General features: G+C 38.4%; 1 protein-coding gene across 2 annotated transcripts; it reads left to right on the top strand.

The window, feature by feature from the left end:
- The first annotated feature begins 786 nt into the window (after positions 1-786).
- Positions 787-21,681, top strand: APELA (apelin receptor early endogenous ligand). Of its 2 annotated transcripts, XR_002155935.3 has the most exons (4): positions 787-1,052; positions 2,422-2,511; positions 8,667-8,737; positions 21,158-21,681. XR_002155935.3 is itself a non-coding variant. In XM_011281590.4 (3 exons), the coding sequence occupies exons 1-2, from the start codon at positions 977-979 to the stop codon at positions 2,508-2,510; spliced, it is 165 nt and encodes a 54-aa protein (XP_011279892.1). In that variant the 5' UTR covers positions 796-976; the 3' UTR covers position 2,511; positions 21,158-21,681. The 2 variants fall into 2 exon arrangements, 1 of the variants encoding a protein (XP_011279892.1); XM_011281590.4 differs by lacking the exon at positions 8,667-8,737 and having other exon boundaries at positions 796-1,052.
- Positions 21,682-25,035: the final 3,354 nt, after the last annotated feature.

Here is a 25,035-nt window from a genome sequence, read left to right as displayed (position 1 = left end):
GACAAGGAAGTGCTTAAAAAGGTCTCCGTGCACATGTGCAAGAGACAACACTAAACTGTTTCTGTCTTCTGAATTCAGCGGGAGATGAAGTGAGAACTTTTTTCTCCGTGTTTCATTTCTGTGTCTGTGCTATGTTAGCCTGGTATTCCACCACATATAATTTTTTTTTTTTCTTAACAGAGCACAGATTTCATGAGTTTGTGGCTTTTTTAAAAAAATCCTGGATGGTATCGCAGATGAAAGTGATCCCCGTTACTTTTTAAGTATCACTTTGCAAAATAAAAATGCAACCATTTTTGAGATTTATTTTGAAACATTCTAAAACCCCAGGAATGTCTGGTGATAGAAACCTATATGGATTAAGCAATTTAGAGATTTGGAGTAAATAGGCACCACTCGGCGGTGGGTTTGGTAAAGAGAAAGCATTTCAGCACATGTTCTGCCACAAAGTATTTGGGAGTCTTAAGTCCGAGCTTCAGAATTCCTTCTGAAAAGGACAAAAGAGAGACTTCCTGTCATTTTGATTGGTTTCTGCATGTGGGACCAATATGGGCAATGCAAAGTTTAAACAGATGCAAATGGTGAGGGGTGGCGGCAAAGCCTTGCCTTGTTTTACATATTTCTCCACATCCAGATCGAAGTCAGTCTCTCCTAGGAACTTCCACGGCGGACTTCCACTAAATTACAGCACGCTTGAATGGTTTATTTCACCAATATTTGCTTATGGAAATAAAGGGGAGTGACGGGGGAGGGGGAAGGAGAGGAGTGGAGGAGGGGTTTGAGACCGAGGGAGGCTCGACCACAGCACCAGTAACCTTGTCTGATGTGATCATTAACCTTTCTGGAAAATGCAGCTGGCAGTTCTCTGAGGCTCGTCATTAGAATGTGAGGAAAGCCACACAGATATTGCCCAGACTATTCAAAGATTGTTTGGTTTACACTGAGAGCTATTGCTCCGCTTCCGTGCGGCAGAAAAATGAGGTTGCAACAATTCTTTTGTGTATTTTTTATTTTTGTGATGAGTCTTCTTCTTATCGACGGACAGAGACCAGGTAGGACTTTGGTACATTTGTACCGAGTAACTTGTTTATGGCTCTTTGGGTTCGTGGGTCTGAGCATGATTACGTCCTGTTGAAAATCACTTAGGTGTGCTTAGAGGTATTGGGGGTAAATGGGTTGGTTGGCTTTCGGAAGTATGTCATCTATCCTTTTAGATCTATTATTTGTATATTTTTGAAAGTTGATGGATTTTAAAATGATAAATATTTTGCCACTGTTTTTCTAAATTCAGAGAAAATTGATTCCTAAGTTATTTTAGATATGTTGTCCTTACAAGTAAAAAGAAATAGAACCGTTTGTTCTACTGATTACAGAGGTTAACAAACGTACAGATTTTGGGGTAAAATACAAACTCCAAAGCAGTTTATTGGAAGAACATATTGCTGACTAGAGTGGGGCATCGTTAACAACTTGATTTAACAACATGAACACCATGTGACAAAATACAGATAAAATCTTGTAACAGGTTATTATAGCTTTTATTTTTGGTTATATAATTCGATGTCTCGCTTAAAAAATAAAAGTTTTAGTATTATTGTGCTTATAGAGCCAAAAATGTGAAAAATATTTATGGTCAAGGTAATATTAATTTATTTGACACATTTTTCAAAGATAGTATCTGTTGTGGTTTTAACCAACAGGAATTTAGTAAGTAGAGTTATTCTAATGTGCTTTTACTTCAAAACCAAATATCTAAGATTTCAAAGCACTGACATGTAAAAAAAAAAAAAAAGTTTTCTTATTCAGGAAAGAGCAAACCCAAATTTAAATAGAAAGGTGGTAATATCCATTCCAAATATGTTAGATTGTTTGGGTGGTAATGTACTTCTCCATTTAGACCAGACAATGGTGCATAACTGGTTAAAAATTCAGTCTCTGCCTTTTAGTTAAACAGAAGTTTATCACTGAGGTTATTTCGGATGACGTCCCCTGGTTTGCCCTTTTACATAAATAAGAGAAAATTTCCAAATCAGCAATTCAGAAAGCAGTTGACCTCTTCTTCCAATTTATAGCAATTGCTAATCAAACTGTTCTGAACCACAGAATACCTTGGACAATGTTCTTGTAAAATACCTGTGATTAACTCAGTACATAAGATGAAAGATCCAGAAGCATTTAGGAAGAAGTCCTGTAGAAGGAGGAGGTTATGACTGCTACATCCTGCTATTAACATGAACTGTTAGGAAAATGCTTTTGGTTTCTGCGTCACGTTAATTTGTACGTCACAATCACATCGGAACGAGTAGCAAATACTCACAATTTAGTCTGGATCCAAAACATTCCCTTACATTCTCCAGATTAAATAACAGTTCATTTTCTGAAAAATGCTCCTAATATTTCCTTTTTTTTTCTCCCCCTCAGCTAATTTGGCGTTGAGAAGAAAATTGCACAGACACAACTGCCTTCAGAGGAGATGTATGCCACTCCATTCACGGGTGCCCTTCCCCTGAGGTATTTCTGATAGGAAATTGTTTTACTGAATTTAGGCAATGTTCCAGATGAGATATATCAACGAAAGTTTATTTATATTTTGTAATATGTGATAATACTTTTGAGGTGATATCAGTTCGAGGGATGCATACTAACAAATGAAACAGTGAATAATATTGTAGGAAAATCTTGATAATTTTTGATTCTGAGAGATAGTTGTATGGGTATTAATACTACTGTTTGTGTTTAACACTTTCATAATTAAAAAATCACATACCAGGAGAACATAATTTTGAGAGTATCTTTAAACATGTGTTTTGAAAAACACTGAATAGCTCTGTATGTTCTCCAGAACAAGCACATTTCCCACCAAGACCACTGAATCCTTGAAAGCATTTGGACATATTTGTCCAATGACACCATGCAAATGACATCCTGTCCTTGATATTCTAATAATGTATTAAAATAGTTTATTTTTCTTGACAATATATCTTTTAATGCATAAAATCAATTTAATATTAATAGCACGGCAGTTTTCCAGCCTTACTCATAGAATTGGTCTTGATAGTTGTTGCATCTTTAAGGGTAAATTCTGAATAGAATTTTGCTCCTCTCCCCTCTTTTTTTTTCCACATTCACTGAAAGGCCAGTGATATTCTACCACCACCACCATTAACACTGCTTGAATCAATTAACTTCAAACACTGCCCAAGTTTGTATTTCTTCATACTAAAAAATAAATGACTTGGCGTTGTAATTATTTTAAGCTCTTTAATTCTTGTAAAACATCTCATCCTTGAAAAAAAATGCCGTAGAAATATCCCTCAGCTGGCTAACATACACAGGCAATTGTTAAATTAGCTTATTCAGTTGGTCTGTAGACTGTAGTGTTTATGGCACTATTCATTCATTCAGAGGAAACAATGGTTGCCATGCCTATTGTTTAATACATGCTTTTCAGACCTCGTGAACGTCCTGTAGTAACACAGTAAATGAAGGAAGAGCAATTCAGTAATCACTTGTCAAGCAGACTAAGACAAAAAGCCAAATTCTCTACACCTGTATCTGTAACAAATGAACCTTTGCTATCAAAATATGAAAAATAGCTTTGGTGGAGACATCCGGAAAGATACAGTAAGAAATTCCTGAGAAGCCAATTAATAGGGACTAAAACATGCTTTAAAAGGATTTTCTATGCTAACAAATCCTTTGGCGTGTGTCACTAATGCATTTCAGTCTCATATACAAATAGTGGTAAAATCTGTGCTTAGGAGGAGTGGAGAAGTTCAAGACTTTCCCAGCACTCCCCCACAAATAACAAAGAGGAGAGGAGGAGGTTCACAGTAGCAAGAGAATTCCTGCATATATAGGGAAAGATACCTTGCATAAGGCAAATAAAAGCCCTCAGTTAGCCACAGGTTGTATCAGCTTTCTCCACAAACCACCTGCCATAAAAGCTAGGGTTGCAAGTAAACAAGATAGAGTAATGAAATTTGAATTCTCAAAGTTAAGGAAAATTTTGATCTATAAACCAAATTTATAAACCAAAGGGAAATTTAAATACAAGCCACGTAAACCATTTACTAACAGCAATCCTTTACAAAATTTGGCTGATAGCTGTAAAGAACTGCTTAGGTTACGGCATCCATTTTGTCCGTGTTTAGACTAGTCCTACATTCCAGTTACATGTTCTTTGAAGAATGTATAAAACTCCCATTTTTTAATCCAGAGATAGCGTAAGAGCCAATGCAGGATAAATATTAAGATAATTTTTCAAGATCTTGCTTAACGAGTACTATAATAATGGGGTGCCTGGGCGGCTCAGTCGGTTGAGCGTCCGAATTTGGCTCAGGTCATGATCTCATGGTTTGTGGGTTCGAGCCCTGCGTTGGGCTCTGTGCTGACAGATCGGAGCCTGGAGCCTGCTTCGGATTCTGTGTCTCATTCTCTCTCTGCCCTTCCCCAACTTGTGCCCTGTCTCTCTCTGTCTCTTAAAAATAAGTAAAAATGTAAAAAAAAAAAAAAAAAAAAAAAAAAAAACACTTTAAAAAATGAGTGCTATTATAACAAATGCTACCTTCAAATATGAAAGCATAGTTCTCATTGTCCTAAAGTTTTCATATTTTTTAGTATGTCCTGCAACATAACTTGAGAACCAAGTAAATCACTATAGACTTAAGTAGCAGCACTTTAAGGCAGAACCTCCCTTTTATTTATCCCCCTCTGTTTTCTGCATGTGTTGTTTGTTTATTATTTCTTTATTTACTTACTATTTTTTATATTTTGTGTAAGCTCTATGCCCATCGTGGGGCTTGAATTCACCACCCCGAGATCAAGAGTTGCCTGCTCTACTGACTGACCCAGCCAAGCGTACCTGTTTTCTGTATGTTTTAGATAAAAATCACACATTTGATTTGATTCAGTTAGGGACATGTAAGACTGTAAAAGGATAGGTAAAGTAAGCAGTTAACTTTGGAAATTTTCCAGATTAACCTTTTAAAGTAGTTTAGACTTTTAGCTCCTATAATCGGAATGCACTATTATTATCTTTACTTTGTCAATTTCACCAGCTCCTGGAGTCCTCTCAGTGATCCTCAGTGACATTTCATAACTTGCACAATTGAGTAATTAAATTTTTTTAATGTTTTATTATTTAATTTTTGAGAGAGAGAGACAAACAGAGCATGAGCAGGGGAGGGACAGAGAGAGACACACACACACAATCCGAAGCAGGTTCCAGGCTCTGAGCTGTCAGCACAGAGCCCGATGCAGGGGTCGAACCCACAAACTGAGATCATGACCTGAGCCAAAGTCAGATTCTTAACCGACTGAGCCACCTAGGCGCCCCCAATTGAGTTAATTAAATAGAAAAATCTGTGCTGTGTAAAATTCATTCTCTTGAGAATTATTTTTTCTTGCTGAAGTATGTTGGCATCACATTCAGTCCTAAGTGAATTAGAGTTGAGGAAAACAAGAGAAAGGGTGTCAGGAAATCAACTTTGCAGGTTAATGTGAGAGCTTTAGAGTGGAAAATGAGGTAGGTAGGACCTTTAGATTCTAATGATTTTCCTCTTCCAAGCATAAAATCTACATACATACATACTCTAGCTTTCTTTTTTTCTTTTCTTTCTTTTTTTTTTTTAAGTAATCCCTGGGAGCCTGGTTGGCTCAGTCAGTTAAGTGACTTGGTTTCAGCTCAGGTTGTGATCTCATGGTTCCTGAGTTCGAGCCCCACATCCGGCTATGTTCTGGCAGCATGGAACCTGCTTGGGTTTCTCTCTTTCTCTCTCTCTCTCTGTTCCTCCCCCACTCATGCTGTCTCTCTCTCTCTCTCTCTCTCTCTCTCTCTCTCAAAATAAATAAATAAACTTTTAAAAAAATATATAAATAATCTCTAGCTCAACATGGGGCTCAAACTCACAACCCCAAGATCAAGAGTTAGATGCTCCACTGAGCCAGCGAGGTGCTCCTATCTAGCTTTTTAGTAATAATTGTGGCATGTGTTCATGGTGTAAAATCTTTTCCTAACAGTATGAAAGGATGTAAAGTCAAAGGTGAGTCTCCCAGTCGTTTCCCAGAGGCAATGGCTATGAAAAGGTTTTGGTAAAGGTACATTTTTAAAATATTTATTTATTTATTTTGAGAGAGAGAGAAAACGCAAGCAGGGGAGGGGCAGAGAGAGAGAGGGAGAGAGAGAATCTGCGCTGACAGCACAGAGCCTGACGGGGGTCTTGATCTCATGAACTGTGAGATCATGACCTGAGCCGAGATCAACAGTCAGACACTTAACCGACTGAGCCACCCAGGCACCCTGGTAAAGGTACATTCTAATACATTATTTTAAGTTGAGACAAGCTAATACTCTCGTATCACTCTTGGTGACCATTCAAAATGTTAAGTACTTTTAGTTCTCTATTTCCTGCCTTATTCTTACCCCCTCAAAGTTACGGTCTTCTGACTCCTTTGACCAAATCTCTAGCCATGCCTGCCAACTCTTTCTGCAATTGTCCTGTTTATTGTCTTGGCCCTGCTCACTCCGTGCTGACTCTTGGGCTGAACTGAAAGCCAACTGTCTTCAGCACAGAATCTCTACTTTTGTGGAGCACTTTATCTACAATGTTAGCAAGACTTTCTGGGAAAAGCTTCCTTTTTTTAAGTTTTCAACTTAATTTTCTTAGTAATGCGTACACCCAACTTGGGGCTTAAACTCACGACCCCAAGATCAAGAGTCACTCTTCCAACTGAGCCAGCCAGGCGCCCCTGGGAAAAACCCTTCAGCTTACTCTTAGGTACCTCTGACTCCCGTTCAGCTCTATCTAAACCTCTAGTTTCCTTGAACTTCTTAACCTTTTCCGACTAACAACAAGAGATTTCTCTTCCCAGAGAAAATGGAGATCTTCAAGCTTTAAAATCAGACTCTGCCCTCAAGCTACAAACATTTACATCTCCTATGCTTCTATTTTCCCTTTGGAGTCTTTTATTAAGAGGTTCCTCTCCTGGGTATGCTTAATGTCTCTGCATCTCAAGAAACTGATCTAACCGTTACTCGCTTTCTACAGATTGTTCAATGTATCAAAGCTGATCTATTTCACCTTTTAAAATGAGGAAAACAGGGGCGCCTGGGTGGCACAGTCGGTTAAGCGTCCGACTTCAGCCAGGTCACGATCTCGCGGTCCGGGAGTTCGAGCCCCGCGTCAGGCTGATGGCTCAGAGCCTGGAGCCTGTTTCCCTGTTTCCGATTCTGTGTCTCCCTCTCTCTCTGCCCCTCCCCTGTTCATGCTCTGTCTCTCTCTGTCCCAAAAATAAATAAACGTTGAAAAAAAATTTAAAAAAAAATAAAATGAGGAAAACAGGTGCACCACTGACTCCAAGGTGGTCTTTAGTGACTAGCCCATGTTCTTCTCTATGTAGCCAAATTTCATAAAAAGATGGCTATTTCCTTTCCTCCCATCTACTTCAATACAGTGCTCCCACTACATTCAGGGAAAGATCCCCAGTGACTTTGTTTTCAATCCAGTGAACACATTTTGGTTCTGGTCTCAGCTATCTTGCTATAGGTCAAATAGTGAATGGATTTTCCCTGGTTTCAATGCTCCTTTGTGATTATTAATCTCTGAAACAAATCACTATTCCTTTCAGAACGTGTATAGGGTGTCCAGTTGCCTACTTGGAATCACCTTAGCTGTTCTAAGTCACTTCAAGTTCATGTCTGCAGTGCATTTGCAAATCTCTAGCATGGCTTCTGCACAGCTTATCACTGTAACTCTGTTCCAATATCATGGTTGTCATCAGGAAGAACTTCCTTGATCCTTTATTTTAAAGAGCAATACCAAAGTAAACTCTTACTATAAAAAAGCAGTACCTCATTCTACCCAAGATACTTCTATTTCCCTTTTCCTGGTTTGTTTCACTCCGTAACACCTAGTGCCATCTGACATAACATATATTTACCTTGTTATTGTTTAGTTAGTATCTGCCTCTCTTCATTAGAATGTAATTTCCATAAAAAACAGGGACTTTGTTTTGATCACAGCTATATGCCCAGTGATTCTAATAAGCTCCACAGAAATATCTGATGAATGAATGCATACTTAAAAGTTAACTCTTCAATTCTTCCCACTCAGATATTTCTCCTGTGTTCTGAGAATTTGGAGAATTGTAGGGCTATCATATATTAGATGTTTGTTATGTACCAAGCACTGTGCTATGAAATATACAATTTACTGTCTCATTGTAGATTTTTGAGCTGGTGCCCTATATTCAGTTCTATTTGGTTTCCCAGGTCATTGCAATTAATGTACGATATACATTTATAGGGTCAGTCATTTCTACCGTTTCCCAGGTCAGTCATTTCTACCTTGAAATATTTTTAAAAATCTGCTCCCTCCTTTTCATCTCTGTTACCATTATCTTAGTACCTGTTACATCTATCCAGCATGACTTCAACTCCTTAACTAATCACTGCTCCAGTTCTGATTCTGGAAAATCCATTTTTTCTTTTATCACCTGATCTTTCTAAAGTGTAAATCCTATCATGTCACATCTTGATTAAAATTCTTTACTATCCCTGTAGCCTTCAGGATGGTGAGAACTCCCATAATTTAACAAACAACACTTTACAAAATATACCTCTCCAGCATCATCTGTCATCTCCTCTCTCCTTCCCTCTTCTAAAGGGGATAAGAAAGAATCAAGACTGGCTTGCATGGATTCAAGCTCTGGCCACAAGCTCGTTCAGTGGTCATTGGTAAGTCACTTGTCCCCTCTAAGCCTCCCTCCACTTCCAGACATTTAAGATGAAGCTAGTAATGGTATTAATTTTGCCCTACCTACCATACCTCGCACGTGGTAACTGCTAAATCGACAGTAGCTAGAGTTACTATTGTTATTATTTTAATGTTTATTTATTTTTGAGAAAGAGAGCGCAAGGGAGGGAGGGGCAGAGAGACAGCGAGACAGAAGATCCGAAGCAGGCTCTGTGCTAACAGAGAGCCTGATGCAAATCTCCAGCTCACAAACCAAACCGAGAGATCATGACCTGAACTGTTCAGATGCATAACTGACTGAGCCACCCAGGTGCCCCTAGAATTATTATTATTAACGTTACTTTAAAATTAGTCTATTCTTCACCTCTTGGTGAACTCTCAAGGTATACGTCTGCCTGCAATGGCCTTTCTTTACTCTTTTCCTCGCTAATTTTTTTTTAAGATTTATTTATTTAAATAATCTCTACCCTCAATGTGGGGCTCGAACTCACAGCCCTGAGATCAAGATTCGCATGCTCTACTAAGCCAGCCAGGCACCCCTTTTCTTCACTATTCATCCTTCAAGAAACCTTTCCTGAGTGTAATACAAATTGTATTAGATGTCTACATTTTGCTCTCAACCTATTTGAGTAATTCTGTCAAAGTACTTGACTCACAGCACCTTGTTAACTGGCAGACTCCTCCCTTCCTTCCTCCACATGGTGTAAATTCCCTGAAGGCAGAATGTGGGTGTTCTGACACTGTTAAATTAAAATTTGTTAAAGCGGAGCACCTAGTACAGAACAATGAGCCAGGTAAGCCTTAGTTCAAAAGCTGACCTAAGATAAATTGAAATAGAGATGTTTATCACTCCTGGGTCCTGGAGGAAGTACACAGCCTGCCTAGAGGGGCCACATGGGGCGGGGCGGGGGTCAAGGGAGAATGCAGACCTAGAGCACATGCTTTATTAGGGACTGTGGATGGAGTGCTTTTGGGTTCCTGGGCTGGGGTCTCATTGATCAATTCAAACCAAAAGAGCAGGGGGGGTTGGATGGGGGATGGAGGTGGAGGGTGGCCCCACGGAGGTTCTTATCTAAGGGGTACTTAAGATAATACAGGCCCTGGGAGGCAGGGGAGATTTGATCACAAGGGCTGTTGGGGAAGTGATATCAGAAGCTTGTATTTGCTTGTGACTCTGTGGCTGCTATCCATATGAGCCTGCGGGAGGGGCTTAAGTGTCCCGGCAAGGCCCCTTCAGGCCACTTAGCCACACAAAATGGATGCTGAGAAGCAGTAGCAGGGAGTGGCTCGGTTAACCTCTCAACAGTGGGTTGTATTGATCTCTGTAACATTAGCTGATGAAAAAGTGTCCCGAATACAGCAGGCACTCCATAAATGTTGCTGAGAGAAATGAAACGAAACTTTTAGTTATCATCTTAGCATTTAAGACTTACCTATAATGAGACCCAACACACATTTTCAGGAAATAACTGAACAGTAACTGCCAGACTGAATTCTGATTTTCTATCTCTGTGCTGGAAGTGTTTCTACTCCTAGGAATTGTTTCCCTCATCTCATTAAGTTCAAAACCTTCCCCTCCCAAAGGGATCTCTTCCAAATTCCATTTTCTTTTCTTTTTTTTTTTTAATTTTTTTTAACGTTTGTTTATTTTTTGAGACAGAGAGAGACAGAGCATGAACAAGGGAGGGTCAGAGAGATAGGGAGACACAGAATCCAAAACAGTCTCCAGGCTCTGAGCTGTCGGCACAGAGCCCGATGTGGGGCTGGAACTCACAGACCGCCAGATATGACCTGAGCCGGGGTCAAACGCTCAACCAACTGAGCCACCCAGGCGCCCCACAAATTCCATTTTCTTTAAAATGAGGCCCACACCCTCATCCACTTAGCTTAAAATTACCTTCCACTCTCTCAACAATTACAGCATTTTTATAAGTATTATTTTCTTTTTGTTTTCAACGTTTTTATTTATTTTTGGGACAGAGAGAGACAGAGCATGAATGGGGGAGGGGCAGAGAGAGAGGGAGACACAGAATCGGAAACAGGCTCCAGGCTCTGAGCCATCAGCCCAGAGCCCGACGCGGGGCTCAAACTCACGGACCGCAAGATCGTGACCTGGCTGAAGTCGGACGCTTAACCGACTGCGCCACCCAGGCGCCCCTATAAGTATTATTTTCAAAGCTATCATATTCTACTGTATTTTGCCAGATTTTTATCGGTATTGGAATGTCAGCTCCTTGAAAGGCAAGATCTGGCCCCTAAACCTTAGAGTATAAACCTTTATAATGTGTGAATGGCCCTAAATGTAGGGGATTTCTGCATGGATGATGACATATGTAGGATCTCTTACTTGAAACTAAATGAAAATCTTAAAAAAAAATTTTTTTTTAAACCTAAATGAAATATAGAAAATTACTGTTTTCTCAGTTAATTATAGTCCATTGTCCAGAAACCATGCTCCGAGAAAATCCCTAATGTTGCTTAGTGATAAAATAAAACTTTTCTGTAAAAATCATGCCTTAATGATAATATATAAAAAAAAAAATAATACATACTGAACATATAAATCTAGAAACTGTAGTTATGTTATAGATGATGTATTATAATAAATATTCCCCTACCAAAATATGTATATGATAGACTAAAGCCTAATTTCAGAGTTTTTTTTTTCACTTTGGGAACCGATTTATTGTTACAAAGTGTATAATAATTATTTCTGCAGATATGTACTTAAAGTACTCTATCATGTTCAGACATCTAAAATATCTTTGTAACACATCTTTTGCCTTAATTTGTTCTCAGAGATGTATTCAATTAGTGATCTACTGATATCCGGTAAACTTTATTATTACATACCAGTAACATTTGAAAAATATTATTCTTCGATAACAGCAAGTGAGTATTTGTTGCTATTTGGGTGACGAGAAGAACAAAATCACTTACTGTTAACTATTGCAATACATTTCACCCTTGGATGTATTTTTTTTTTTACTTTTATTTTTTTTTATAGTGGTGTATTGAGGCGCCTGGATGGCTCAGTTGGTTAAGTGTCCGACTCTTGATTTTGGCTCAGGTCATGAGCTCACGGCTTGTGAGTTCAAGCCATTTGAGCCCAGTTGCTACAGAGGTTATGGTTTGACTTCCTGCTTTGGTTGCTGTAGAGTTTGTGGTTCAGAGTTCTATTTTAACATATGGCCATTGTCCATTTGTGTGTTCAGTCTCTCAGTTCCAAAGTTATTTCATCTCCAGTTCACACCACCCAAGTGTATTACTGTCTGCCTTGCACCAGCCTCCTCATATCTACTTTTGCTTCTCTTTTATCCATTCTTCATATTATCGCTTCATACCACTCAAGATCCTTTAGCAATTTTTTTAAATAGTATTTTTTAATATTTATTTGAGAGAGAGAGTAGGTAGGGGTGGGGCAAAGAGAGAGGGAGAAAGAATCTTAAGCAGGCTCCATGCTCACCACCCCATAAAGATAGACTCATACATCTTAGCAGGTACTCCCCGTTTTTCCCCAGCTTTCTAATCCCACACAGCTACTAACCTATTTTTTCTTCTTTTTTAAAAAAAATTTTTTTAACGTTTATTTAGTTCTGAGAGACAGAGATAGAGCGTGGGGGGTGCAGGGAGAGAGGGAGACAGAATCTGAAGCAGGCTCCAGGCTCTGAGCTGTCAGCACAGAGCCCAACACAGAGCCCGACATGGGGCTCGAACTCATGAACTGTGAGATCATGACCTGAGCCAAAGTCGGATGCTTAACTGACTGAGCCACCCAGGCACCCCTAACCTACTTTCATCTTACAGATTTGCTTACAGATCTGGACATTTTATATACTTTTATATATATAATTTTTTCTTTTGTGATTGGCTTATTTCATTTAGCCTAATGTTTGCAAGACCCATCCATATAGTATCAGGTATCAGTACTCCATTCTTTTTTAATGATTAAATAAAATTCCATTCTATAGAAAAATCACATTTTGTTTATTTTCACTATGTGGTTATTAGGAATAATTCTGTTCTGAACATTTGTTTATAATTTTTTTTAAGTTTATTTAGTTTGAGACAGAGCACAAGCAGGGGAGAAGCAGAGAGAGGGACGGGGAGAGAGAATCTCAAGCAGGCTCTCTACTGTTAGTACAGAGCCTGCTTCAGATCCTCTGTCTCTTTCTCTCCCCCTCCCCTGCTCACGCTGTCTCTCTCAAAAATTAATAAACATTAAAATTGTTGTTGTTGTTTGAGAGGCACCTGGGTGGCTCAGTCAGTTAAGCATCCAACTCTTGATTTTGACTCAGGTCATGATCTCATGGTTCATGAGTCTGAGCCCCATGTTTGAGCCCCATGTTGGGCTCTGCACTTTTAGTGCAGATTGGGATTCTCTGTCTCCCTCTTTCTCTGCCCCTCCCCTGTTCAAAACTATATAAAACAAGGGTGCCTGGGTGGCTCAGTGGATTAAGCGTCCAGCTCTTGGTTTCAAATCAGGTCATGATCTCACGGATGGGGAGTTCAAGCCCCATACGGGGCTCTGTGCTGACAGCACAGAACTTGCTTGGGATTCTGTCTCCCTCTCTCTCTTCCCCTTCCCTGCTCGCTCTCTATCTCATTCTTTCAAAAATAAATAAATAAGCATTTAAAAATAAATAAAACATTAAAAAAATTTTGTTTGAACATATGCTTTCGATTCTCTAGAGTATATACTTAAGAGTGAAATTGCTGGTTATATGGTTATTCTATGTTTAACTTATTGAAGAACTGCCAAACTGTTTTCCATAGTGGCTGCAGCATTTTGCATTTTACATTCCTACCAGGAGTATATAAGTGTTCCAATTTCTCTGCATCCTCACCAACACTTTTTATTATAACCTTCCTAGAGGTTGGTACGGTAGTCCCCCCTCGTCCACGATTTTGCTGCCCGTGGTTTCAGTTACTTGTAGTCAGCTGTGTTTCAGAAGCAGATGATCCTCCTTCTGACCTATCTTCAGGTCAACAGTTGCGTAACACGATATCCTAATGCCTACATCATTCACCACACTTCATCTCATCACGTAGACATTTTATCATCCCACGTTGCCACAAGAAAGGGTGAGTATAGTATAATTAGATATTTTGAGAGAAAGAGAGACCACATTCACATAACTTTTATTACAGCTTATTATTATAATTGTTCTATTTTGTTACTAGTTCTTGTTAATCTCTTACTGTGCCTAATTTATAAACTAAATTTTATCACAGATATGTGTGAATAGGAAAAAACATCGTATATACAGGATTTGGTGCTATCCATGGTTCCGGGTATTCACTGGGGGGTCTTGGAATGTATCCTTTGGGATAAGAGGAGAGAACTGTATCTATCTCATGGTGATTTTGATTTGCATTTCCCTAATGACTAATGATGTTGAGAATCCTTTCATGTGCTTACTGGCCACTTGTCTATCCTTGGAGAAATGTCTCTTTAAATCCATTGCCCGTTTTTCAATTGGCTTGTATTTTTTATTGTTGAGTTGTAGGAATTCTTTATATTTTGAATACAAGGCCCATATTAGAGATGTGATTTGCAATTATTTTCTTCCATTCTATGGGTTGTCTTTTCACTTTCTGGGTGTTCTCCTTGAACACAAAAATTGTTAGTTTTGTTACAATCCAGTTTGTCTATTTTTCCTTTGGTTGCTTGTACTTTAGGCATCAAATTGGCTAATCCAAGGTTACAAATATAATTTACACATATATTTTCTGTAAAAGTTATCTAGTTTTATCACTTACATTTATGGCTCTGATCCCTTTATTTTTTTTTTAATTCTTATTTTTATTTATTTAAGTAAACTCTACCCCAACGTGGGGCTCTAACTCACTGTTCCAAGATCAAGAGTTGCATGCTTTATGGACTGGCCCAGCCATGTGTCTCTTATGGTGCATTTTGAGTTAAATTTTATTCATAGTGTGAGGACAGGAGTTCCAGCCTCCTTTTTGTGTAGCTATCCAAATCTAGCACCATTTGTTGAAAACACTGTTCTTTTCCCCTATTTAATTATGTGTGGGCACTGTTGTTGAAAATTAATTGTCCATAAATGCCAAGGTTTATTTTTGGACTCTGAGTTCTATTTCATTGATCTAAATGTCATTTCTTGTGCTAATACTGTACTGTCCTGATTATTGTAGTATTATGGCAAGTTTTTAAAAGGCATGTGTGAGCCCTCCAAATTTGTAGTTCTTTAAGATTTTTGGTCATGCTGATTCCCTTGAATTTCTATATGAATTTTAAGATCTGCTTGTCAATTTCTGCAAAGAGCTAGCTGGAATTTGGAATTTGCATAGGGAGACTGTGTTGAATCTGTTAATCAATATGGGAAATATTGCCATTTGACAGTGAAGTTTTCCAATTCAAGAACATGGGCGTATTTCCATTTAGTCAGGTTTTTTTCAGCAATGTTTTGTAGTTTTTAGAATATAGTTTTACACTTACTTAGTTTAATTTATTCCTAAGTGTTTTATTCTTTTGATGCTATTGTGAATGGAATTTTAATTTTATTTTTGAATTGTTCATTGCCAGTGTATAGAAATACAATTTAATTTTTGTGTATTGATCCTATCTCTTGTAAACTTAGTGAAATTATTAATTCTCATAGGTTTTTTTTTCATTCATTCTCATAGTTTTTAGTAGACCTGCTATGTATAAGTTCATGTCATCAGCAAATAGATACTTTTACTTCTTTCTTTCTTTTTCGTTTTTTTTTTCTTAAGGTTTTATTTTTAAGTAATCTCTACACCCAACATGGGACTTGAACTCACAACTCCGAGATCAAGAGTCACAGGCTCTACCGATTGAAGCCATCCAGGCACCCCTGCTTCTTCTTTGCTAATCTGGATGTCTTTTATTTCTTTTCCTTGCCTAATTGCCCTAATTAGAATCTCTAGTACAATGTTGTATAGAAGTGGTGAGAACAGACATCTTTGTCTTAATCCTGATTGTAGATGGAAAGCATTCATTCTTTTACCATTAAGTATGTTAACTGTGGGTCTTTGTATCTGTCCTTTATTAGGTTGAAGAAGTTCCCTTTTATTCTTAGTTTGCTGAGAGTTTTTATGGTGAAGGAGGACTGTATTTGTTGAGATTATGGTGCATTTTTGTCCTTTATTCTATTGAAATCATGTGTCATATTAAATATTAAATGTTTGGAAGAAAACATATTAAGTGTTTGGTAAAATTCACCAGCAAAGCCATCTGGCCTAGGGCTTTTCTTTGTGGGAAATTTTTAAAAAATTGCTGATGTAATTTTTATTTGTTATAAGCCTATTCAGGTCTTTTATTTCTGGGGTGCCTGGCTGGCTCAGTCAATAGAGCCTGTGACTCTTGATCTTGGGGTTGTAAGCTCGAGCCCCATGTTGGGTATAGAGCTTACTTAAAAAAAAATTTTTTTTTTAATTTCTTCTTGAGCAATTTTGGTAGCTTGTGTCTTTCTAGGAATTTGTTCGTTTCATCTAAAATGTCTAATTTTTTGGCACACAGTCGTTCAGAATATTTCCTTATAATCTTTTAAAACATTTTCTGTAATGTCAATCAGCAGTAATGTTTTCTATTTCATTTCTGAGTTTAGGATTTTCAGTCTTTATTCTTGGTCAGTCTAGGTAAGGTTTATCAATTTTGTTGATCTTTTCAAGGGACCAACTTTAGGTACGTTCTTTTTCTTTATAGTTTTTCATTTATTTCTGCTCTCATCCTTACTTTTTTCTTTACTCTGCTTGCTTTACATTTCATTTGCTCTTTTTTCTAGTGTGTTAAGGTGATGAGATTTTTTTTTTTTTTTTTGACAGAAAGGGAGGGCACAAGTGAGTGAGGGGCAGAAAGAGAGGGAGGGGGAGAGAGAGAGAGAGAAGTAGAGCTCAACCGAAGCAGGGCTTGTGTTCGCCTGAAGTGGGGCTTGAACTCACCCAAAGCGGGGCTCGTGTTCGTGTTCACCCGATGCGGGACGCGGGACCGAGTTCATGAACTGTGAGATCATGACCTGAGCCAAAGTCAGATGCTTAACTAACTGAGCCACCCAAGTGCTCTGTCTTCTCTTTTCGTACAGATGTTTAGTTATAAATTTCCCTCTAAGCATTACTTTAGCTACATCCCATGTTTTCATGTTCATCTCAAAGTATTTTCTTATTTCCTTTGTGATTTCTTCTTTAATGGTTGTTTAGCAATGTGCTGTTTATTTCCACATATTTATGAATTTTTCGTATTTATTTGCTATTGATTTCTAACTTCATCCTGTTGCTGAATCATCTATTTCTCCTAATTGTGTCAGTTTTTGCTTCATGTATTTTGGGGGCTCTGTTTTTTGGTGCATGTATCTTCATAATTCTTATCTTCCTCAATTGACCCTTTTATCGTTATAAAATGTCTTTGTCTCTAACAACATTTTTTGTCATACAGTTTATTTTGTCTGACATTAGATATCTACTGCAGCTGTCTTATGGTTGCTGTTTGCCTATCTTTTTCTATCCTTTCACTTTCAACCTATTTGTGACTTTGAATCTGTGTGTCTCTGACACAGAGCATAGAGTTGGATCATGTTTGTTTGTTTTAAATTCAAGTTAGTTAACATATAATGTAGTATTGGTTTCAGGAATAGAGTTTAGTCATTCATCACTTTACATATAACACCCAGGGCTCACCCAACAAACACCCTCCTTAATGCCCATCACCCCTCCAGCAACCCTCAGTTTGCCTCCCTCTCTGTTTTTATCTTATTTTTACTTCCCTTCCCCTATGTTTATCTGTTTTGTTTCTGTTTGTTTGCTTGTTTTTTTATTCAGGCTGACAAGATCTGCCTTTTTGATGCTTGTTTAGTAGATCCACATTTTTTTTAAGTAGGCTTCATGCCCAACATTGGACTTGAACTCAGGACCCTGAGGTCAAGAGTTGCATGCTTTACTGCCTGAGCCAGCTGGTTGCCCCAGATTCACAAATAATGTTATTGATATGATTGGATGTAGAGTTGGCACTTGAACAACATAGAGGTTAGTAGCACTGACCCCATGGGCAGTCAAAAATTCACGTATAACTTTTGACTCCCCCAAAACTTAACTAATAGCCTACTGTTGATGGGAAGCCTTACTGATAACATAAACAGATGATTAATGTATATTTTTCATGTTATATGTATCATCTAATGTATTTTTTTACAGTAAAATGAGGTAGAGGGATAGGTGTTACCAAGAAAATCATAAGGAAGACAAAATACATTTATAGCACCATATCAAAAAAGAATCTGTGTATAAGTGGACCTGTGCAATTAAAATTTGCGTTGTTCAGGGGCGCCTGGGTGGCTCAGTTGGTTAAGCGTCCGACTTCGGCTCGGGTCACGATCTCATGGTCTGTGAGTTCGGGCCCCGCGTCCGGCTCTGGGCTGATGGCTCAGAGCCTGGAGCTTGCTTCTGATTCTGTGTCTCCCTCTCTCTCTGCCCCTCCCCTGTTCATGCTCTCTCTCTGTCTCAAAAATAAATAAACGTTAAAAAAAATTAAAAAAAAATCTGTGTTTTCAAGGATCAACTATATATCTATTTTACTTTCTTAGTGGTTGCCCTAGGACTTAAATAATATATATCTGAATTTATCAGAATCTACTTCAGATTATACTATTTTAAGTCCAGTGAGATATAGAAATACCTAGATAGCTATATTCTCTCTTCCCTCTTTTAATTTCAGCATAGTTATACATATTACATCTACATACATTACACATACAACTTTGTTAAAATTACTACTTTCTACAATTTTAGGCCTTTTAAGCCTGAGAGAAGAAAGGAGAGGAAATATCTATTTATAGAGTTGCTGTTATATTAGCCTTCTTATTTACCATTTCCAGTTCTTGTCATTAGTAGATTTTTCTGGGGTCTTATTCTGTTCAGGCTGCTATAACAAAATACCATAGACTAGGGGCTTGTAAACAACAGAAATTTATTTCTCACAGTCGTGGAGGCTGGTTCCTAGATGTCCATCTTCTCACATAATGTAAGGGGCTAAGGAGCCCTCTGGATTCTACTTTATAAGGGCACCCGCTAATCCCAATCATGAAGGCCCTACCCTTGTGGCTTACTCACCTCCCAAAGGCTCCACCTCCATTACACTGGCAGTTAGGTTTCAACATATGAATTTTGGGGGACACAAACATTCCCTTTAGAGCAGTTGAATTAGTATTGCCCCATTTGCTCTATTCCCTCAGACAATTTCTAGAGACTTTAAATTTCCAGAGACTTTTTTTTTTAAATTAAAAAAAAGTTTGTTTAATGTTTATTTATTTTTGAGAGAGAGACATAGAGCAAGCAGGTAATGGCAGAGAGAGAGAGAGAGAGAGAGAGAGACAGAGTCTGAAGCAGGCTCCAGGCTCTGAGCTGTCAGCACAGAGCCTGACGCGGGGCTCGAATTCACAAACCGTGAGATCATGACCCAAGCCAAAGTCAGACGCTCAACCGACTGAGCCACCCAGGTGCCCCTAGAGACTTCTCGTTTTAAAGAAAATTTTCACCAGCTAAGGTTGGTTCACTGGGAAGAAGAGCTCCTTATATTATTGTTTAAGAACCCTCAAGGTTATGCATTTCTTTTCTTTTAAGTAAGCTTTACATCCAGCGTGAGGCTTGAACTCACCACCCCCGAAATCAGTAGTTGCTGGATTTACTGATTGAGCCAGCCAAGCACTTCTGATCTATGCATATTTTAAACATGGATACCTAGTGGTTAATTGCTCTCTAGAAAAGCTACACCACTGGGGCACCTGGGTGGCTCAGTTGGTTCAGCTCAGGTCATGATCTCAGTTGGTGGGTTCAAGCCCCACATCGGGCTCTGTGCTGACAGCTCAGAGCCTGGAGCCTGTTTTGGATTCTGTCTCTCTCTCTCTCTTTCTCTCACTCACTCTCACTCTCTCTCTCAAAAATAAATAAACATTAAAAAAAATGGAGGGGGGCACGGGGGTGGCTCAGTTGGTTAAGCATCTCACTTTGGCTCAGGTCATGATCTCATGGTGTGAGTTCGAGCCCCGCACCGGGGTCTGTGCTGACAGCTTGGAGCCTGGAGCCTGCTTCAGAATCTGTTGTTTCCCTCTCTCTCTGCCCCTCTCCTGCTTGCACTCTGTCTCTGTATCTGTCTCTCTGACTCTCTCTCGCAAAAATAAGTAAGCATTAAAAAGAATTTAAAAAAAAGAAAAAGAAAAGCTACACCACCTTACATTTTCAATAGCAGGTTGTGAGAATGCTTATTCCCCACACTTTTGCCAACACTGGGTGTTATTAATGTTTTTAATCTTTGCTAATCTGATAAGCAAAATACCCATCTTATTTTTATGTTCAAAATTTAGGCAGTCAGGTGATTTCTAGAAGAGGCATACCTGCATCTTTTCACTGCTGAATTATTTTTGCCATCCCATCATGACTGTCAGGAAAGGGAAATGTTAAGTACATGGAAGCTTCCAAAATTGAAGCAAAGGGCTGCCTTCACGTCTTCGGGAGGGAGAAAAAACAAATTGCTTAGGAAACCTTGATACCAGTGATTGTCTTCTTGTAAAAGATCCATTTTCTCTTAAAAAAAAAAAAGTTAATATGTTGCTCTACCATATAGTTAAAACTTATTGCTAAGTACTAATTATTAAATAGTTTCACAACATTAAAGGATTCCTAGGGACCATTTTATCTGTTAAAACACCTCAAAGTAAGATATTGGTTCTGGGGGCGCCTGGCTGGGTCAGTTGGTGGAGCCTGTGACTCTTGGTCTTGGGGTTGTGAGTTCAAGCCCCAGGTGGGGTGTGGAGCCTACTTGATAAAAGATATTGGCTCTGGTATGTTTGTGTTGACCTCCAAATTAAACTATCTTAGCTGGTATAAATATCAGGAATCAAAATCCAAAAATATTAAGAAAATTGAGCAAATAGGTGAAAAATAATTTAGTGAAAAAAATCTCTTTAATAACATGAATTCAGGCCTTTGAAGAAATATGGGTGCTGGGGCGCCTGGGTGGCGCAGTCGGTTAAGCGTCCGACTTCAGCCAGGTCATGATCTCGCGGTCCGTGAGTTCGAGCCCCGCGTCGGGCTCTGGGCTGATGGCTCAGAGCCTGGAGCCTGTTTCCGATTCTGTGTCTCCCTCTTTCTCTGCCCCTCCCCCGTTCATGCTCTGTCTCTCTCTGTCCCAAAAATAAATAAACGTTGAAAAAAAAATTTTTTTTAAAAATTAAAAAAAAAAGAAATCTGGGTGCTATTTTCATATTGAAAGGTAAGAAAATACAAAGTTGCTTTCAGCACTGAAAAACCTTGGTAAGTTTTTAAAACTCATTATCTATTAAAAAAATTAAGCATGGGTAAATTAGTCTGCTGGATAGCATTTCTTTTTACAATGTGTTTCTTTCTTGTTTGTCTCCCCGATATAGATCTTAAGCTAACTTCACCTGGTCTGCCAGAAGAGGAGTGAATAAAAGATACCCACCCACACCATAGTGTGATTGCTTAGAAGTTCCTGTTCAAAAAGGAATCATTTGAAAGCACCTGCGATGGTTTCTTAGTTTTACAGGATTCTCTTTTTCCTGGTTTCTCTTTAGAGGGGAAAATAACGTAAATTCAAAAACAATTCCAATCTGAAGCACAGTTATTTGCTTATATAACAAAATCTCTCATCTTTTTCTGTATATTGCTATTCTTAGGTGAGTTAAAAAGAAATATACTTTTTAATGTCTTAGAACTCTGTAATAATAAAAAGTACAAGAACTAAAATTTTTCTTTCATATTCCTATAATTCTCCAAAATTAAAATAAGTGTTTATATGTTTGAGTGATTTTTTTCCAAAAATGCTAAATCTGAAATAAAATGCATTGGTCATTTGGCTTTACAGAATAGGGATAAATTAATTAGTTCATCGATTCTTTTTTTTTTTTTTTTTTTTTGGGACAGAGAGAGACAGAACATGAACGGGGGAGGGACAGAGAGAGAGGGAGACACAGAATCAGAAACAGGCTCCAGGCTCTGAGCCATCAGCCCAGAGCCTGATGCGGGGCTCGAACTCACGGAGTGCAAGATCGTGACCTGGCTGAAGTCGGACGCTTAACCGACTGCGCCACCCAGGCGCCCCATGTTCATCGAGTCTTTATAGAGAGAGACTAAGAAAGAAGCTACCGACTGCTACCAATTTTAAATTATAGGCTTTAATGCTTATGAAAGTATTTTTATTTTAAATAATATTCATAAAGTCGTAAAGGAAGTTTTAAAAACTAACTGAAATGATCATTTCTGAATCTATATCTCATTATGTAATTATAAGAAGCCAATGTTTGATTTCCTTTGAAGTTCTGTTAGATCTTTCCAAGTTGTTAGATACACTCTTAATTTGTATTCATTGAAAAGATCACTCAATTCCATAAGGTTTTTATTTTATTGTAAGTTAATTCCAGGTATGAAATTTACAAATTCTTTTCTTGATTAGAAATTTTGCTTTGTAAACATTATAGAGTAGGAGAAGCCATAAGCCATTAACCCTTATTTTGCTAAAATAAATTTGGGATTGGTATACTCTAAAGAATTTGAGACAGAAATTCTGAAATCACAGTTTGTCTCCCTTTCACAGTTTATTAATGGCATCTTTTGGGATGAAAAGTGTTTATAGAAAGAACTGTAACTAACTTTAAACACTAAAGATGTTTTATGAAATGTGTTACCTCATTTAAATTGGATATTTTGGGGAAATTCTTTTTTAAAAAAATTTCTTTTGGGGGAGCCTGGGTGGCTCAGTCAGTTAAGGGTCCAACTTCAGCTCAGGTCATAATCTTGCTGTCTGTGAGTTCCAGCCCTGCGTGGGACTTTGTACTGACAACTCAGAGCCTAGAGCCTGCTTCAGATTCTGTGTCTCCCTCTCTTTTTGTTCCTCCCTTGCTCACACTCTGTTTCTCTCTCTCTCAAAAATAAATAAACATTAAAAAAAATTTTTTTAATAAATACAAAATTTTTAAAAATTCTTTTTAATTAATTAATCTCTACCCCCAACGTGGGGCTGGAACTCACAACCCAAAGATCAAGAGTCACATGTTCCACCAACTTAGCCAAGCGCCCCTAATTTTGGGGAAATTATAAATACTTTTCTGGATAAATCGTGATTCCTTTACACAAGTGCATTTTGATAGAACATAAGCTATTATCAGTTATATTTATTTTTAAAACATATACTTGTTCATATACTTTGTGCAAAAAAAGAAAAGCAATACTTTATACAGTTAAAATACGTCTCATTGAATACAAGCCAATACTATTTCAAGTACAGACTGACATTCACAAAGTTAAAAACCAACCATACCATTGTAATGTAATTAAATGGTTGTAGATAACTGCTCATACAACTGCAGTGAGTTTTCAATAAAACAATCAAGTGTCTACTTGTCCTTATTCTGTATAAGAAATGTTCAAAGTGTTGAGCACAGCATGGTAGAAATCATTCTGATACTTTTCTTTATTTCCATTGTTTGTTCCTTGATATATACCTTGCCACTACAGTTTTTTACTTAATTCAGGATTATCAAAGTAAGGGCAAAATTTCTCTCAACATCTACAAAAACCCAGCAATAAAATCTGAAAAAAATCAGGTATGCTGAAAGTGGCATACCAGAACGAATCCAAGACAATGGAACCAAATTTATTCACCGGTGAGATGGAAGGGGAAACAGAGGAATGTCAAAGATGTATATGGGTTGTTTTGTTGTTTCTAGAGAAAGTGAGAGGGAGTGTGCACGTGGTTATGAGTGGGGGAGGGGCAGAGGGAGCACGAATCTTAAGCAGTCTCCACCCCCAGCACAGAGCCTGATGGGGGAAGTTGGGGGGAGGGGAATCTCAATCTTGAACTCAAAACTGGAAACACGACCTGAGCCAAAGTCAAGAGTTAGCGGCTTAACCAGCTGAGCCACCCAGGTGCCCCAAAGATGTAGGCTTTAAACTTTCCCTATGATTTCGTGTTTTATTATTTTTCTATTAAAAGTTTTTTGTAATTTCTGATCTTTTCAGAACCTGAAAGAAAACGGATTTTACATAGTTTAATCAAGATGGTTAAGGGTTGGGGTGTTTGGGTGGCTCAGGCAGTTAAGTGGCCAACTTCAGCTCAGGTCATTATCTCACAGTTGACCAGTTCAAGCCCTACATTGGACTCTGCCTCGGATCCTCGGTCTCCTTCCTCTGCCCCTCCCCCACTCGCTCCATCATGCTCTCTCAAAAATAAACGTTAAAAAAAAAAAAAACAAAGATAGTTAAGGGGATCAGAAGTAATGGTGCCAGCCCAATTTGGAACCATGAAGTAAGTCAATGAAGGGAGCAGATGGAGAGTGATGAAGCAAATAAGAATTGGAAATGCTGATCCCTCTCTCTTGGTTCAGTTCCTTCCAAACTCTGAAGTCAGTGCAGTCTTTGGTCTCATTTCTGCACTATTTTTACTCCTTCAAAGGGCCAGGACTAGAATATGTGGACACAAAATTTAAGGGTGTGCTCAAAACCTCACTGATCAAGATAAGTAACATTTTAGCACCATTTTTGAAAAAAAAAAAAAAAGCACCACCAAAAATGCATAATGAGCAAAATATCAAACATTTAGATAAAGACAAAACTGACTGAGCCTTGTTAGAGCCTAAGGCAAAGGGAAAAAATTAGTAAATTTAATCTGGTAACAAGAACCTTGTTTTAGCACATTGGAGCCTGAGTTCCAGGCTTTGTTTCTTCTCCTCATTCTCACTTCCCAAAATGACTTCACTCCCTAAACTCTAGATCTGTATCCCATTTTCTGTTCTTGGCTACCACTGTGCCAGAATGTTCATGGAAAGAACACTGGATTCTAGCCCTGGCTTCTTTTCACATTTAAGCTCTCATTCTTCTATAAAATCATAATTGGATTCCAAGGAGTCTTGGTAAGTGGTAGTGAGGTTGCTGATTTCAGGCTCCAGTCCCTGTCAACTGCTCTGCGGAAGAATTCTCAACCTCATCTGGAAGTTTGCTATTTAATTGTACACTACTAATTCATAAGAACTATCTATGTGGGGGCGCCTGGGTGGTTCAGCTGGTTAAGTATCTGACTTTGGCTCAGGTCATGATCTCATGGTCCATGAGTTCAAGCCCCACGTTGGGCTCTGTGCTGACAGCTCAGAGCCTGGAGCCTGCTTCGGATTCTGGGTCTCCCTCTCTCTCTGCCCCTCCCCTACTCATGCTCTGTCTCTGTCTCTCAAAAAATGAATAAATGTTAAAAAAAAAAAAAAAACTACCTATTCCATCTCCCAACTACATATTA

This window comes from Felis catus, chromosome B1 (assembly GCF_018350175.1).
Source record: "Felis catus isolate Fca126 chromosome B1, F.catus_Fca126_mat1.0, whole genome shotgun sequence".
Classification (NCBI taxonomy): Eukaryota; Metazoa; Chordata; class Mammalia; order Carnivora; family Felidae; genus Felis; species Felis catus.
The sequence above is the reverse complement of the archived record's forward strand: the minus strand, read 5'-3'. Positions and strand labels throughout refer to the sequence as shown.

Coding starts and splice junctions, on each gene's coding strand:
- APELA (XM_011281590.4), top strand. CDS start 977: ATGAGGTTGCAACAATTCTTTTGTGTATTTTTTATTTTTGTGATGAGT. Junction 1,053..2,421: donor TATCGACGGACAGAGACCAG/GTAGGACTTTGG, acceptor TCTCCCCCTCAG/CTAATTTGGCGTTGAGAAGA.